This window comes from Erinaceus europaeus, chromosome 6 (assembly GCF_950295315.1).
Source record: "Erinaceus europaeus chromosome 6, mEriEur2.1, whole genome shotgun sequence".
Taxonomy (NCBI): domain Eukaryota; kingdom Metazoa; phylum Chordata; class Mammalia; order Eulipotyphla; family Erinaceidae; genus Erinaceus; species Erinaceus europaeus.
This window is the reverse complement of record NC_080167.1, coordinates 1,045,914-1,062,145: the sequence shown is the minus strand read 5'-3', so window position 1 is coordinate 1,062,145 and position 16,232 is coordinate 1,045,914. Positions and strand designations below refer to the sequence as shown.

Here is a 16,232-nt window from a genome sequence, read left to right as displayed (position 1 = left end):
GAGTTGCCCACAGCTTCCCTGCTGGGCCCTCACCAGCCTCTTGTGGGTGTGGGTGTCGGTGCCCGAGCCCAGGGCTCTGCCTCCTTCCTCTGGCCACCGGGGGCAGCCCCCACCTTTCCTGAAGGAGGGGCCCCCAAGGGATGGGCAGCAGCTCCCCAGTGGCCTTCCTAGTCCTAGAGGCCAGGCCTCCTCTCCTCCCCAAGACCTCAGGGCCGTGTTTTTTGCCGTCAGGGCTGCCCACCCCCCGAGGCAGCTGCCGCGGCGCCCACACTTCCTGCTGGAGCTGGAGCTGGGGCAGAGCCGGAGGCCCCGAGGGCCGAGCGTCCTTCACAGACAGCGGTGGGTCTTGGTCCTTGGCTCCCTCCTTCCCGGAAGGTGTCAGGGCCTGACCGCTTCCCACCTTCCCTCTGCTCAGGCCCAGGAAGCTTCCAGAACACTGCCCGGCCCAGCCAGGGCGCCCCTCACGTCTCCCCGACCTCAGCCTGCCCCCCGCGGCCAGTAGGGGCCCCGAGCCGCCGCACCCTCCAGCCGCCTGGGTGAGTGTCCACGGCCTCTGGGCCGCTGTCGTGGGGGCGTGTGGAGGTGTCCAGGGGCACGCCACACCTGCTGGGGAGCGGGGTGCAGTCTGGGAGACGCCCTCTTGGCCCCGGCTCAGTCTCCCCCCTCCCAGGTGTTAGCACAGCCAGCTGCCCCGGGGCTTGGGACCCAGCTCCCTGAGTCCCACCTGCTCCTGCCTGGGGACCTTCTGGGCTCCGGGGGCCCCCTCCAGCCCGCGCCCCAGGAAGCACGAGGCGAGGCCGAGCTCCTTGAGGCCGAGCTGGAGGCCATCCAGTGGCAGCTGCAGCACTGCCAGGCGGCCCAGCGGGACCTCAGGTGAGGCTGACCTCCGACGATCCCCCCCCCCCCCCGACGGGGCCCAGGCAGCAGGCTCCCTGTCCCCTCCCTGTCCCTGCAGGTCCTGCCGGCGCCAAGCAGACAGCCTGCGCCGATGGCTGGAGCTGAGCCAGGAAGAGCCGCGGCCCGAGGACCCGGAGGCAGAGAGGCTGGTGCAGAGCCAGCTCCGCGAGGTGAGGTCCGGCCTGGGGCGCCCTCCCCGGCCCCCTCCCCACCCCACCCACTCAGGCCATCTGTGTCCCCAGGTGGAGCGACAGATCCGGCAGCTAGAGGCCGAGCTGCAGGCCCAGCGGCAGCCCGTCCAGACCTGCATCTCGCGGGTACAGGCCCTGCTCCGGGCCCTCCGCTAAGCACCGCACACAGCACACGGGGCACGCGAGCTGGCTCATCCACCCGCCTTTAATGTCAGAAGAGTGCAATAAATGGCCCTTTCCATACAAAAGTACTGTGCAAAGTCCAGTGGCTTCTGCAGGAGAAATCCACGGTGCCCCTCCAGGTCTGGCTCTGGGGATCCCAGGCGCTCACAACGGTCCAAGTCGTCCTCGCTGCTGTCCGGGGGACGCTGGCAGAGCCCAGACGTGCGCCGCGGAGGCCTCGTCCCGTGAGGGCAGGAAGACGGTCCCCCCAAATCAGCAGCTGAGACCCCGCTCGCTGGCCTCCAGTTTATACAGCAGGTACAAAACCCCCGGGCCGGCCTGCGTCCCGCCCGCCACGGTGAAGTCCTCGGACGGGGCCCCGCCCTCACCCGGTGGGCACAGGCCCCGCCAGCGCCCACCCCGGCTTTAGTCGGCCGGGCGGCAGCCCTAGAGCGAGCCCAGCGCCTCCCCGAAGCGGATCCTCTGGCCGGCCTGCAGCTGGAAGCTGAAGTGGCGGGGGGCCTCGAAGATGAGCACCACGGTGGAGCCCAGGTCGAACTCGCCCAGGTGGTCGCCCTTGCACAAGGTCACGCCGCCCCGGCCCGCGCCGCCCGCGAAGCTCAGGTCGTTGTAGGAGCCCTGGCAGTGGCGCGGGCTGTTGGTGTGCAGGTCCTGGGGGAGCCGCGCGTCAGAGCGGGACCTGGGGAGGGGGACCCGTCCCCCGGGGCAGGGGCCTGGGCTCACCCGGTCGAAGTAGATGCGGATGGAGCCCACGTTGGTGGCGCCCACGGCCGTGAGCGAGAAGAAGCCGTGCTGCCAGGCCCCGCTCAGCACCACCCGCTCGTTGTGGCAGAAGAGCTCCTTGATCCAGCGGGCCATGCCCGGGCTCACCGACATCAGGGAGCCTGCGGGTGGCAGCTGTCGACCCACCTGTGCGCCCGCCCCGCCCCGCCGCGCCGCGCCGCGCCGCGCCCCGCGGGCACCCACCTGGGAAGTGGCGGCGGTGGGCGACCGTCCAGTCCGTGGGCGAGTGGAAGCAGTGGTAGTCGCCGGGCGCCAGGTAGATGACGCACTGGTACAGCTCGTTGCCGTCACGCGTGACCAGCTGGTTCCGGAAGGAGCCCGCGGGCTCGGCTGCGGGAGGGGCGCTGAGCCCGGGCGGGGAGACCCCGCGGCCCCCCGGGCACCCACCTGCGGGGGCGAGGGGCTGCGCCGTGCGCGGGCCCAGGAAGGACTCGAGCGAGTAGGTGACGCCCTTGACCTGCTCCACCTCGCAGTCGCGCACCGGCCCGCAGCTCAGGATCCTGCCGTCGGCCGGGCTGACCTGGGGGGACGGGGCGCTGGAGCCGCGAGACCCGCCGCGAGACCCGCCGCAGCCCCGCCCGCCCCGCCGGGCCCGCCGCGCACCACGCACCACGCCGTGCAGCCCCGACACGGGCCTGGCCTGCGGCTTGAGCCTGCGGCGGAAGAACTCGCTGAGGTTGCGGTAGCGGCGCAGGTCCTGCTCGGCCGCCTCGGTCATGTCCACGCCGAAGGTCCAGATGTACAGGCCGTACACGGGCCGGCGCAGCCAGCGGGGCAGCTCCACGCGGTTCAGGCGGCCCCAGGCCCGCGACAGCAGGCGCGTCGGCACCGACTTGTACAGCGCCACCTGCGGGCCGGGGCCGGGGCCGGGGCTCAGCGGGCCGGGGACGGGGCGGGGCTCGGCGGGCCGGGGGCGGGGCGGGGCTCAGCGGGCCGGGGACGGGGCCGGGGACGGGGACCGGGCGGGGCGGGGTCCCGAGCACGGGGCGGCGCCACTCACCCGGCTCACGGGCCTCCAGCCGGCGCCGACGGGCAGCAGCGAGCACAGCAGCGCCAGCGGCCAGGAGCGCAGCGCGGGCGGCACGCAGCTCAGCCGGCCCAGCCTCCGCCGCAGCGCCAGGCGCGGGAAGTGCAGCCTGCGGGCGGGCGGCTCAGCGACGCGCCGACCCCGTGACCCCGACCCGACCCCAGACCCGCGTGACCCCGACACCCCGGGGGCGGCGGCGCCTCACCATCCGGCCGCGCGCAGCTCCGGCCCCCGGCGCGCCTCTGCCCGACACATGGCGGCGCCTTTGTCCTCGGCCCCCGCGGCCGCTCCGTCACGGACCGGGGAGCCCCGCGGGCCGCCGCCCTCACGCAGCCCTCCCTGACCACCGCTCCCGCCCCGGGACGCTCGGGTCCCAGGCAGGCCACCGGGGACGCCCCCCGCCCCGCCCCGCCCCGCCCCGCAGGGTGAGGTTCACCGCGCCCGCCCCGGGGAGCCGGCGGAGCCCCCAGACCCAGCGGCTCCCTCAGCCGCGCCCTCTCGCACTTCCGCCCGCGGCCGCTCGGCCAGCTGCTGACTCCCAGGGCGGCGCCTCCGGAAAGCCTCTCGGGGGCGGGGCGGGCCACAGACGCCAGCCAATCAGATAGCTGGGGAATGGCGCAAACTAGCCAATCACAGGGCAACGGTGCCCTAGAGTTAGCCAATCAGATACTGGGGCGGGACCAAAGCAGAGCCCCGCCCCCAGGCTCAGTACAAGCCCAGGGCCCTCACCCCTGCAGCGTGTCTCCGCCCGCCGCACCCCAACAACACAGGTCTCTCCTGCGGCACCCAGCGCCCCCGTCCTGCACCCCAGCGCCCCCGTCCTGCACCCCAGCGCCCCCTCCTGCACCCCAGCGTCCCCCTCCTGCACCCCAGCGCCCCTTCCTGCACCCCAGCGCCCCCTCCTGCACCCCAGCGCCCCCTCCTGCACCCCAGCACCCCGTCCTGCACCCCAGCACCCCCTCCTGCACCCCAGCGCCCCCTCCTGCACCCCAGAGTCCCCCTCCTGCACCCCAGAGTCCCCCTCCTGCACCCCAGCGCCCCCTCCTGCACCCCAGCGCCCCTTCCTGCACCCCCAGCGCCCCCTCCTGCAACCCAGCACCCTCCTGCACCCCAGCGCCCCCTCCTGCACCCCAGCGCCCCCTCCTGCACCCGAGTCCCCCTCCTGCACCCCCAGCGCCCCCTCCTGCACCCCAGCGCCCCCTCCTGCACCCCAGCGCCCCCTCCTGCACCCCGTCCTGCACCCCAGCACCCCCTCCTGCACCCCAGCACCCCGTCCTGCACCCCAGCGCCCCCTCCTGCACCCCAGCGCCCCCTCCTGCACCCCAGCACCCCTCTCTGGCACACAATGGGTGAGCCTGTCTGTAGTCACGGGGCTGGCAGGGACCCCTCAACTGCCCAGGCAGGAGCGGCAGTGAGGCCAGGCACGAGGGGCTCTCCCACTCACCTCCCGCTCAGGGACATAAAGGCCCCCAGTCACCATGTGCAATGACCCGGGTAGAGCCCTGGGCCCCACATGCAGGGGGGAGGCCTTGCCAGCAGAGAGGCAGGGCTGCATGCCTCTCCCTTCGAGATGTCTCTCTAGCCGATAAATAAAAAGACCTTAACAAAGGGCGGGTGAAGGGCCTGGTGGTGGGACACCTGGTCGAGCACACATGTTACAACACACGAGGACCCGGGTGCGAGCCCCCAGTCCCTGAAAGCTTTGCAAGTGGTGAAGCAGGGCAGCAGGCGTCTGTCTCTCTCCCTGTCACCTCCTTCCCTCTAGATTTCTGGCTGTCTCTATCCAATAAATCAAAGAATACCGAAAAAGCAGATAAAGGGCCGACGACAAGGCCCCAGAGCAGAGCACAGGGCAGGACAAGTGGGTGGCCTTGCACCCTGGGACCCGAGCAGTTGGCCTGAGCTCCGTGGGCACCACCTAGTGCAGCTTCCAGGCCCTGCAGGGGTGCATCCGCAGGCCGCAGCAGGCCCAAGGGCCCAGGGTGCTGGGGGTGGGGGGTACTGGCAGAGACAGTGGCCCGCAGGGCTCTCACCTGGCGACCTCCAGGCGGAGCCCCGTGGCTGGGCTTCACAGCGCTGGCACAATGACGCGCCGTGGCCCTTGTGACCCCTCGCTGCCTGGAGGCCCCACCCACTCAAAAGCGAGTGGCCCCCACATGCTCCGACCCACACGGTTCCGGCAGTGGGGCGCCTCGGTGCCCCAAGCGTGAGGCCAGACGCCTAGCCAGAGGACAGCATGGGACCCATTCCCCGCCCCCCCGACCCACCATCTCAACGTGGGGGGTATGTGATCTGACACAGGCCGCAGCCCCCGCAGAGACCGGCCATCACCAGCTTTCAGTCAGGGCGGGGCGGCCCAGACAGACTCAGCCGGCTCTGCTCCGGGTCCCCTCACCACAGGCCCCCAGAGCTCACTGGCCCTCTTAGGCGCTGACTCACAGGAGGCTCACCCAGGACCACGTGCAAGGACTCGGGTCCAAGCCCTAGGCTGGCACACGGGAGCGGCCCACAGGCTTCTCTAATTCCCTCTCTCTGGAGAAACCGCCTGGAGTGGCAGCAAGACAAACAGCGGTGCCAGGAACCCACCACGGCGGGACCCCAGTCACCTCGGGCGGGTGGGTGTCTGCCACTCAGGCAAGCTGCACAAGGATCTGGGCTCAGGCCCTCGGTTCTCTCCTGTGGGCGTCTGTCTGTCTCTCTCTGTCTCGCCCCTCTGTCTCTATCAGAAGACAGAAAGGCCACCAGGGCGGTGGGTCCGTGACCCCAGAGTGGTGGGAAGTCCTGAAAGGGTGGTGTGGCCTCAGGGGTCAGCCGAGACTTTTGGACACAGAGGAGCCGCCAGGCCCTGGAAGTCAGCAGAGCCCAGAGGCGCTGACTCTGACTCATAGACCATGCAACTGCCCAGAAAAAGGCCCCTTTTGGCCCCGGGTCCAAAGTGGGTCAGTGTAGAGTCCGGGCTCGCTGCCGGCCCGAGCTCGGTCACATCTGGACCCGAGCACAGGTCAGATTCTGGACTCTGGAAGCCAAGTGAAAGCCCACCTGGTTTCTGTGGGGGGAGGGGCCAGATGACACCGCTGGATGGACACACCTACCACGTGAGGGGACCTGGCTCGAGCCCCGGCAGCATGGGGGAGCCGGGAAGGGAACCCGACATTTCGGTCTGGTCTGGAGAGAACCCACAAGCCCCAGGAGCCCCCGGCTCAGCAGACGGGCAGCCCATCAGCCCTGGCTGCCCTGGCTCACGGGGGGTGGGGGGGGCGGGCTCAAGAAGGCGCCTACCTCCCAGTGGCCGGCAAGGCGGGGGGCCACCTCCAGCCCACGCTTCTCCAGCTGGCGCTCCCGGTAGCTCTCGTATTGCCGGTAGCCCAAGTAGCTGCCGCCCGCCACCAGCAGGATGCGCAGGGGCCGCAGCAGTAACAGGGCGCGGGCGGGGGCGGTGTGCACCTTCCTCGTACCTGCAGCGAGAACCGAGGCAGCAGTGAGGGCACAGGGCCGTCCGCAGGAGCTGTCCGTGGGGGCAGACAGTGGCACGGTGCTGGCCCCAGGCGCGCTGCCCCTCCAATCCCGGCGCAGTTCTGATCGTTGGGCACCTGTCCCCAAGGGCCACCCTCATCGGCTCCCACCTGCACTCAGCACAGCAGTGAGCCCCAGGAAGGGCCGGGGCTGGAGCAGAGCTGCCCTGGAGCTCATCTGGCACCTAAGGCCTCTCCACGTGCCCGACGCCGCGATAACCACGCTCCCCACCCCTCAGCCTTGCGCAGAGGCCAGGTTGGGCCTCGGGCACATGACAGGGGTCCTGTGAAGAGGGCACAGCCAGAGGCAGACTCGGAGCCGCCGTGAGGCGAGGAAGGCAGAGACCACCGGTGGCTGGGACAGGCCTCCAGCCCAGGCAGGGAGCAGCAGACAGCAGGCCGAGGACTGTGAACTCACGCCAGGCCCCATGGCGTGCCCGCAGCAACTGGCTGCCTCTCTCGGGCAAAAGGCCGCTGGAGCCCTACGGTCTGTGGGCGAGAGGTGATTCGCACCTCAGGAGCACCAGCAAAGGTGTGGGGAAACCGGAGAGCAGCTCGCCACATCCCCAGAGTGGCCTGTGGCCCAGCCCAGAGGCGGACGTGACCAAGTGACTGTGTCCGTCAACACAAGAATGAGCAGGCGTGTCTAGCGTGTGACAGGAAGGGGCGCGGTGCTGCCACGTGAGCCTGCGTGGCCCCTGGGGACACAAAGGCAGGACTCGTTCACTTGGTGCTGAGCAAGGACGTGGCCCCACAAGGACCTGTATAAGGATCCCGGTTCGAGCCCCCGGCTCCCCACCTGCAGGGGAGTCGCTTCACAGGGAGTGAAGCAGGTCTGCAGGTGTCTGTCTTTCTCTCCCCCTCTCTGTCTTCCCCTCCTCTCTCCATTTCTCTCTGTCCTAGCCAACAACGATGACATCAATAACAACAACAATAAAACAACAAGGGCAACAAAAGGGAAAATTAAAAAAAAAGGAAAAAAAAAACACAAAGGCAACACAAGCGGTGAAGCAGGTCTGCAGGTGTCTGTCTTTCTCTCCCCCTCTCTGTCTTCCCCTCCTCTCTCCATTTCTCTCTGTCCTATCCAACAATGACATCAATAACAACAACAACAATAACTACAACAATAAAGTAAGGGCAACAAAAAGGGAATATTAAAAAAAAAAAAAACAGTAATCTTACAGTCCACAAATTATTTCTCAAGCCTGTTTTCAAAACTGAGCCCCCAGGCTGAATTCTCAGGGGCTGTGCCGAAGGGCAGCTGACTGCCCTGCCCCACTGCGTGCCCCCCAGGCCCTGACACCCTGACCAAACACCCCCTCCGGCAGGCAGAGGTCCTCCGGAAGCAGGAAACACTGGGCTGCGTCTGCACTCATCTGTCTGCAGAGCTCGGCCCAGCTCCCCCGCCAGCAGCCCAGCAGGTGACTGGCTATGTAAGCAGCGCCCAGTGTCCTCCACTCAGCTGCCACCGCTGCTTCATTACGTCCTCATTCACGACTATTCTCACGGCACTTGTTAAAAAATTATTAGCTTGGGGGTCTGGCAGTAGCACAGCGGGTTACGCGCAGGCGTAAGGATGCCGGTTCAAGCCCCCGGCTCCCCACCTGCAGGGGAGTCGCTTCACAGGCGGTGAAGCAGGTCTGCAGGTGTCTGTCTTTCCCTCCCCCTCTCTGTCTTCCCCTCCTCTCTCCATTTCTCTCTGTCCTATTCAACAACAACGGTATCAATAACAACAAGAGCAACGAGGGAAACAAAAATGGGGGGAAATAGCCTCCAGGAGCAGTGGATTTGCAGTGTCAGAGTCCCAGCAATAACTCCGGAGGCAAAAAGCAAAAAAAAAAAAAAAGAAAAAGAAATTACCTCAAGGAAGAGCTGGGTGGGAGAGAAAGCATAATGGTGATGCAAAGAGACTCTCATGCCTAAGGCTTCCAATTCCAGGTCCCAGCCCCCACACATAAGGCAGAGCTGAGCAGCGCTCTGGGAGAACTAAACAAGCAATAAGGGGGCGGGGAGAGGGCAGAGCACCACTCTGGCACAAGGCCAAGGCTTCATCCACTGTCACCGCTGGGCAGCCCAAGACACAGCTCACAATCCCCAGTGGTGGGGGGCCGAGGGCCGGCAAGAGGGAGCGGTCCTAAGTACTGACTTTGCAAACGCACTGCCCTTCTGTTCGAGAGAGCCTGCCGAGCTTACCCCTGCCGCAGTTTATGGGACAGACTGTCTGCAAACTACAGTGGCTGCTGCTTCCGCCAGGACTTTCCCACGCGGGTGACCATATCGAGAGAGAGGAAAGGGAGAGAGAGGAAGAAGACACCGGGGTCGGGCGGGAGCGCGGCCGGCGGGTTAAGCGCACGAAGCGCAAAGCGCAAGGACCGGCGTAAGGATCCCGGTTCGAGCCCCCGGCTCTGCACCTGCAGGGGCGTCACTTCACAGGCGGTGAAGCAGGTCTGCAGGTGTCTGTCTTTCTCTCCCCGTCTTCCCCTCCTCTCTCCACTTCTCTCTGTCCTATCCAACAACGATATCAATAACAACAATAATGACTACAACAATAAAACAACAAGGGCAACAAAAGGGAGTAAATGAATATTTAACAAAAAAAGCAGCAGCCACCGCAGCGCCAAAGCTCCCCGGCACAGAGGTGTGAAGGGCACGCCGAGCACTCGCCCGCGGCGGTCGCCAACAGGCAGGCAGGATGGAAGGACAGCCCTGGCTCCGGTGACAAGGTCGTCACATCAGGGCCACACCTCATCCAACTGCTACTTACTTGTGCCAAAGGCTTGGAGGGGCAGCATCAAGGGCTGCAGGAAATGGGTCAGGGCAGTGTCTTCACAGTGAAGAACGCTACAACCAAGCAGAAAAGAATCATTAGTTTTTCATTGTTTTTAATTATTTTAGTTTATTATAAGATAGAGACACAGAGGTATTGGGTGCTTTCCCCCTGGGAGTGGGGACCAGGAGCTCGAACCCGAGTCGTTATGCACTGTAACACGTGCACTCAACTAGGTGTGTCACCTCCTGGCCCCGATTTTTTTTTTTTTTAATCAGTGGGTCAACTGGCAAAGTGATGTCATCTGTAGATTTGATGGCAATATCACAGCAGCACTAAGTTCCTGGTTCCCACTACTATGCCACTTCATAAGGAAGTGTCCCTGCAGGAAAAAGCCTTCTGCACCACAAAGGGGGCAGACCGTACTGTGAGCATCTCACCTGACTCACCCAGGGTCTGCGTTTCAGAGCTTGATGCTTCAAATATTCAATCGGCAAAAATCAAAACAAAAACAAACAAGCCTGAGAGGTGTCGTAGTGGTTATGAGAAAGACTTTGAGTGGTCCGGGAGGTGGCGCAGTGGATAAAGCATCGGACTCTCAAGCATGAGGTCCTGAGTTCAATCCCCGGTAACACATGTACCAGAGCGATGTCTGGCTCTTTCTCTCTCTTCCTATGGTCATTAATAAATAAATAAAATATTAAAAAAAACCTTTGAGACCAGATGGTGGCCCACATGTTGCAGTGTACAAGGAGGCAGGTTTGAGCCCACACCCCCATCTGCACGTGTCTCTCTCTCCTGTCCCCGTCACTATCCAGTAAATAAAGATAATTAAAACATTAACAAAGGAGGGGGGGGCGGGCGGCAGTGCAGTGGGTTAAGTGCAGGTGGTACAAAGCACGAGGACCGGCATAAGGGGTCCCAGTCCGAGCCCCCGGCTCCCCACCTGCAGGGGAGTCGCTTCACAGGCAGTGAAGCAGGTCTGCAGGTGTCTGTCTTTCTCTCCCCCTCTCTGTCTTCCCCTCCTCTCTCCATTTCTCTCTGTCTTGTCCACCAATGACAGCAGTAACAACAACCACCATAAACAAGCACAACAAAAAGGGAAAAAAATGGCCTCCAGGAGCAGTGGATTCATGGTGCAGACACCGAGCCCCAGCAATAACCCTGGAGGCAAAAAAAAAAAAAAAGTTGAGGGTCAGGCAGTAGCACAGCAGGTTAAGCGCACATGGTGCGAAAAGCAAGGACCGGCTCCCCACCTCTCAAGTGGTGAAGCAGGTCTGCAGGTGTCTGTCTTTCTCTCATCTTCCTCTCCTCTCTCCATTTCTTTCTGTTCTACCCAACAACGACGACGACAATAACAACAACAACAACTACAACAATAAAACAAGGGCAACAAAAGGGAATAAATAAACAACAAAAAAAAGGACCCAGGTTCAAGCCTCTGGTCCTTTTTTCCACCTGCAGAGGAAAAGCTTCACGAGTGAAGCAGGGCTGCAGGTGTCTCCGTTTCTCTCCCTCTCAGTTTCTGGCTGCCTCTATCCAATTATTATTAAAAAAAAAAAAAAAGGAAATAAAAAACCAAAAAACTTTGATGCCTGAGGCTCCCAGGACTACCGCAAACCAGAGAAAGCCTATTACAGTAAGAAAAAACAAAGTACAAAGGAAACAGAGTTGCAGATAAGCAACACTCAACTTCAGATGGGAAGGCTGAAGCTCAGATTAGTGTGTGGGCTGACAAGTCCAATCTGGGGCGTTGCATTCTGGTCCTTTTTTTTTTTTTCCTCCAGGGTTATTGCTGGGCTCGGTGCCTGCACCATGAATCCACCGCTCCTGGAGGCCATTTTCCCCCCTTTTTGTTGTCCTAGTTGTTGCAGCCTCGTTGCGGTTATTATTGCCATTGTTGACGTTGCTTTTGTTGTTGGATAGGACAGAGAGAAATGAAGAGAGGAGGGGAAGACAGAGAGAGAGGGGAGAGACAGACAGACACCTGCAGACCTGCTTCACCGCCCGTGAAGCGACTCCCCTGCAGGTGGGGAGTCGGGGGCTCGAACCGGGATCCTTACACCGGTCCCTGCGCTTTGCGCCACGTGCGCTTAACCCACTGCGCCACCGCCCAACTTCCTCTGGTCTGTCCTTTAGTCAATAAATTAGTTAACTCTGGGGAGTGGGGAGACTACATAAAAAAATAAAGGTCTGATGACTTAAGGCTGATCTGCTTTAAGTCTAAACAGCTCAACTAGTCTGGGATTTCTGTATATGTTTTGCAGCCCCACTGTGTATGTGTGTGTGTGTGTGTGTGTGTGTGTGTGTGTGTAGGGGAGGCATTTCCCTGGCTTTAAGCTCTGAATTTATTTTTATTTATTTTTTACCAGAGCCCTGCTCAGCTCTGGCTTATGGTGGTGCCGGGGATTGACTCCAAGACTTTGCGCCTGACCAGGCATGAGAATCTCTCTGCATAACCATTAGGCTATCCACTCCAACCCAGCTCTGAATTTCTTTCCCTTCATTATTTCTCTAGAGAGATCAGAGAGGCTATATGAGACTTTGCCAGAAGGCAGTCTTAGGGAATCTTAACAAGTATTTCTCAGAGTCACACTTGTTCTCAAGCACCTCCAAATGCTGATGAAGCCTCAAGAAGCTAGGTCCTTGTTAAGAGCGTCTCTCTCTTCCCCTGGTGGTGGGGTGCTCAGAGAATCTGAGTTGTATTTCTTACAGCAAACAGAACCGCATATACAATGGTCCCAACCCCGACTCTGGCTATTTAGGACCAAATCACGTTCTACACAGACATCAGTTTGCCACCTTCTATTCATTAACTTGGGACAGAAACAGACATTTGGGGTGGGGGGATAGACACCTGCAGCCCTGCTTCACCACTCTGGAGCTCCTCCCCTGCAGGTGGGGACTGGCGGCTTGAGCATAGTGACGTGTGCAGTCTACCGGGTGTGCCACGCCTGGCCCTGTTACCGCCATCTTTTCCTGCATGAAATTCCTGACTTATAGGTGCCCTCCCCCACCGCCACAGTAGAAGCAACCATGGCTGGAGTGACAAGCTGAGCCTCCCTCCCCGCAAACAAGGCTCATCTTGGCAGCGTGAGGCCCTGTGCGTCCTCAACCTCGTCAACTCCTAGGCCTGGTGGCCAAAACGGGGGGGTGGGGGGCCGTGAGAGTGAAAAGCCCACAACTGCTGAGGCAGGAGGGTCCCAGAGGCACCGCAGAGCCTGGAGCTCTGCCTTCAGGGTAACAGGAAGCCAGGAGCGGCGGTACGTCCCGGAGCCCTGTGCGTGCGGCTCCGTGGTGTTCCAGTGAGAACCCCCACACACACACCAACTGGAGGCGGCTGCACCGGCCGGGGGTGCAGGAGGGCTGCTGAGGGGAGACGACCGTCCGTCCGTCCACTACAAAGACTTGGCCTCGCTGCCCCGCGACTGACCTGTCACTCCATTACCCACCCGCCGCCCTGCACTGCTTTCCAGAGCCGGGCGCGAAGCTTGCCTGCGGAGCAGCCCCAGGGCCCGACCCGGGCGGCGCCCTAGAAACAGGCCCACCTTCAGTCCCACCTTCAGTCCCCCGGCAAGGCGCGCGGGCTGCCTCAGCCCTCTGCCCTCGCCCGGGGGCCGCCCGCGCCTTTTCTCACGGGGCACCGGAGGCTTCCAGGAAGCAGCAGAGTTGCCGGCACGTGTGTGACCCCCGGTCCTCTGCTGAACGTCTCCTTTGCTTCCTGGCCACCCGGGGCCGGGGCCGGGGCCCTCAGCGCCCTCCCCTCCCGCCGGACCCCGCACAGGCCCGCACGCGAGCGGCCGGCCCAGAGAGGAGCCCGTCCGGTCCGGTCCGGTCCGGTGCCTCCCGCACAGGGAGCCCAGGGGCCCGAGCCTCACTCCTGCCGCTGCTTGGCGTGCGACCCTGGGGGAATTCATCTTCTCCTCTGGAGAGACTTATTTCCCTGAGGCCGGTACAGGGAGCGAGCGAGCGACAGGCCAGGGCGCTGCTGCGGAGCCGGCCCGCCACCTTCCTGTCCGGTGACCGTGGCGCTGGGAAGCGACTCCAGGGTCTGGGCGCGCAGGCCATCTTCCAGCCCATCTTCCTTTCCTTCTTCCGAGGCGGAGGCGGAGGCGGAGGCGGAGGCGGAGGCGGGCAGCGCAGCTCCGCTCCATCGTTCCCGCAGCCCCGGGAGGCCGCCCGAGGCCAGGCAGCGACGGTCCGCGCCGCTCGGGGGAGCAGCAGTCGGCGGCACCTTGTGGCCAGGCGGCGACTCTGCTCCCCCCCGGCCCCACGACCCTTCGTCCCGCCTGGCTCGCACCGGGCGGCGGCGAGGGCGTCTGGGCACAGCTGCCGCGGGCCTGGCCCCACGAACCCTGTTGTTTTCAGGCTTGTGCGGGGTGCGGGGTGCGGGGTGCGGGCCCTGGTGGCGGTCTCCCCTCCAGAGGCCTGAGGAGGCGCAGTGGGCAGCGCCCGGTCCCCGCTCCCGGAGAGGAAACGGGGGTCGAAAGCGGCCAGGGCGGCCCGGCCCCGCTGCTCCCGAGGCGCTTTCTGAGCCGGCGTCTGTCTATCTCTGTCTGTCTGCCCGCCTATCTGTCGGGGCACGTCGGCCTGGTGACAGACCGACCAGACGCTCCGTCCCGCCGCCCCGCGGCCAGGGCGCCACCGCAAAGCCCGACGGGGAGCCGCCGCAGGAGGAGGACAGGCGGGCGGGGAGGAGCGGGGCCCCCCGGCTTCCCGCTCTGGCGACGGTGACTCCGCCCGCGCCCCTCCTCCGCCGCCCCCCGGGACGCACCCGCTCCGTCGCACCGCGACCCCGCGCGGCAGCCTCACACCCGGGCGGCCCACGGACGCCGCCATCTTGTCTGCTGCGGACGACGCGCCGCGCCGCGCCCCTCTGACGCAGGGGACGCATGTCTGTGACGCCACAGTCCGGCGTTCGTGTGACCAATGAGGACAGCGGAGACGTAGGCGTGGAGCCTGCAGGCCCCGCCCCCGGCACGTGCAGCCCGCAGAACTGCGCCTGCGCCCCCGCTCCCCTAATCGGAAGCCGGAGCGCGTCCCACGCTGTCTGCAGCTCCCGGCGACGCGCGTGCGCGGCCTGGACGACCGGCCCTCGAGCGCGCTGACCCGACCTGCCGGGCCGCCCTCCCGCCGCTCAGCTGCGGGTTGGCTTCTTGGCGGCGAGGGCGAGGGCGAGGGCGAGGGCGAGGGCCCTACGCTCGTCTCCCCAGTTCCTGGAAGGATCCTGGTTATTCCGCGCCCGCACGCGGGCAAGTCCTGCCGCCCCCGCGACTCGTTCCCGGAGCCCCGCGACGCAAACGGGGTGCGGGCGGGGCGGGTCGAGCCGGCCCGAGCCCCACAGCACCGCGCAGACAAACGACAGCGGTGACGCCAAAGGCTTCCGGAAAGGCTTTATTCTCATAAATTAACACACACAACAGGGGGAGGTGGGAGTTTAGTCACAAGTTACCGACAGGGGCGGCGGGCGCAGCCCCGCGACCAGCAACCCGGCGCCTTGCGGGACTCGGGTCAGAGCTCGGGAACCGGCGCCAGGGAGGAATGGAGGGAGGAAGGAATGGAATGGATGAAGAAAGGAATGGAGGAAGGAGGGAATGGAGAAGGGAGGAATGGAGGGAGGAAGGAAGGGATGGAGGAAGCAAGGAAGGATGGAAGGAATGGAGGAAGGAAGGAAGGGATGGAGGAAGGAAGGAAGGAAGGGATGGAGGAAGGAAGGAAGGATGGAATGGAGGAAGGATGGAAAGAATGGAGGAAGGAAGGAAGGGATGGAGGAAGGAAGGAAGGATGGAATGGAGGAAGGAAGGAATGGAGGAAGGATGGAAAGAATGGAGGAAGGAAGGAAGGGATGGAGGAAGGAAGGAAGGAAGGGATGGAGGAAGGAAGGAAGGATGGAATGGAGGAAGGATGGAAAGAATGGAGGAAGGAAGGAAGGGATGGAGGAAGGAAGGAAGGATGGAATGGAGGAAGGAAGGAATGGAGGAAGGATGGAAAGAATGGAGGAAGGAAGGAAGGGATGGAGGAAGGAAGGAAGGATGGAATGGAGGAAGGAAGGGATGGAGGAAGGATGGAAAGAATGGAGGAAGGAAGGAAGGGATGGAGGAAGGAAGGAAGGATGGAATGGAGGAAGGAAGGGATGGAGGAAGGATGGAAAGAATGGAGGAAGGAAGGAAGGGATGGAGGAAGCACCAACTAGGTGCATGTGCCAGGCAGGACCCAGCAGGCGGGGGCGGGTCTAAGGGCGCCCAGAGCCACAGGGCCAGGCGGCTGCAGGTGGGGACGGGGCCCAGTGGGAGCTGCAGCCTCCCCCGGCTCTGGTGCCCACACAGGAAAACCTTTCAGGCAAACTTGTGACAGTGTCATGATTCTCACAGCTCTGGGAGGAGCACTGAGTTTGGGGTTCACAGCATGATTTCTGAGCACCTCAGCTCCAAGTAAGGCAAACGTCTCCCCGCCCCCGCCCCCGCCCCAGGCAGGCTCTCCGGGTGCCGGGGGAGGCCGCTCCACCCGCCGAGGTTTCCACCAGGACAGATGACGCCGCCGGGGAGGGGGGTGACTCGGACCGATGGAGGCAGAGCCCGACTGGCCGCTGCGTCTCAGCACGGGCGCCCCCGTGGCCTCCCACCGCCGCCGGTCCGGTGGGGACAGGACAGGCCCAGAAGGGCCACTCGGCCAGGGTCAGGGATGGGCACTCATGGCGCGCTGCCACCCCGCCCGGCTCCCGTGGAGCGTGACGCCCCCCCCCCCAGTACAGACACACACCCGAGGGGGAGGGCAGGGGCGAGCGCACGGCGTGTCTCCGTGGTCGGGCAGAGTGGACGGAAGGGCGGGCTCGGGTCTGAACTGGACAGCGGGGTGGCCCTGGCCCTCCCCTC

At 64.0% G+C, this 16,232-nt stretch overlaps 2 protein-coding genes across 10 annotated transcripts in view; one reads left to right on the top strand and one right to left on the bottom strand.

The window, feature by feature from the left end:
- Positions 1–1,336, top strand: part of SFI1 (SFI1 centrin binding protein) — a 47,402-nt gene extending 46,066 nt beyond the window's left edge. For 4 of the 7 annotated variants that reach the window (XM_060192765.1, XM_060192764.1, XM_060192760.1 and 1 more), the window contains 5 exons: positions 232–339; positions 416–536; positions 671–873; positions 956–1,067; positions 1,140–1,336. In XM_060192765.1, coding sequence (XP_060048748.1) covers positions 232–339; positions 416–536; positions 671–873; positions 956–1,067; positions 1,140–1,244 — 649 coding nt within the window. In that variant the 3' untranslated portion in view covers positions 1,245–1,336. Of the gene's footprint in view, positions 1–231; positions 340–415; positions 537–670; positions 874–955; positions 1,068–1,139 lie in introns of those variants that run through there. The other 3 variants (XM_060192762.1, XM_060192766.1, XM_060192767.1) reach the window with 3 other exon arrangements.
- Positions 1,278–14,251, bottom strand: PISD (phosphatidylserine decarboxylase). 3 transcript variants are annotated; one of them, XM_060192778.1, is made up of 7 exons: positions 14,135–14,251; positions 9,358–9,434; positions 6,361–6,536; positions 2,665–2,901; positions 2,238–2,574; positions 1,995–2,155; positions 1,278–1,889 (listed from the first exon to the last, which is right to left on the bottom strand). In XM_060192778.1, the coding sequence occupies exons 1-7, from the start codon at positions 14,197–14,199 to the stop codon at positions 1,698–1,700; spliced, it is 1,245 nt and encodes a 414-aa protein (XP_060048761.1). In that variant the 5' UTR covers positions 14,200–14,251; the 3' UTR covers positions 1,278–1,697. The 3 variants fall into 3 exon arrangements, with proteins under 3 accessions (XP_060048761.1, XP_060048760.1, XP_060048762.1); XM_060192777.1 differs by having other exon boundaries at positions 1,278–1,922; positions 14,135–14,236; XM_060192779.1 differs by lacking the exons at positions 6,361–6,536; positions 9,358–9,434; positions 14,135–14,251 and adding exons at positions 3,055–3,190; positions 3,287–3,597 and having other exon boundaries at positions 1,278–1,922.
- Between the last annotated feature and the right edge of the window lie 1,981 nt (positions 14,252–16,232).

Coding starts and splice junctions, on each gene's coding strand:
- PISD (XM_060192777.1), bottom strand. CDS start 14,199: ATGGCGGCGTCCGTGGGCCGCCCGGGTGTGAGGCTGCCGCGCGGGGTC. Junction 9,435..14,134: donor GTCGCGGTGCGACGGAGCGG/GTGCGTCCCGGG, acceptor GCTTGGTTGTAG/CGTTCTTCACTGTGAAGACA. Junction 2,902..6,360: donor GCCTTGCCGGCCACTGGGAG/GTAGGCGCCTTC, acceptor CCCGGCCCGCAG/GTGGCGCTGTACAAGTCGGT.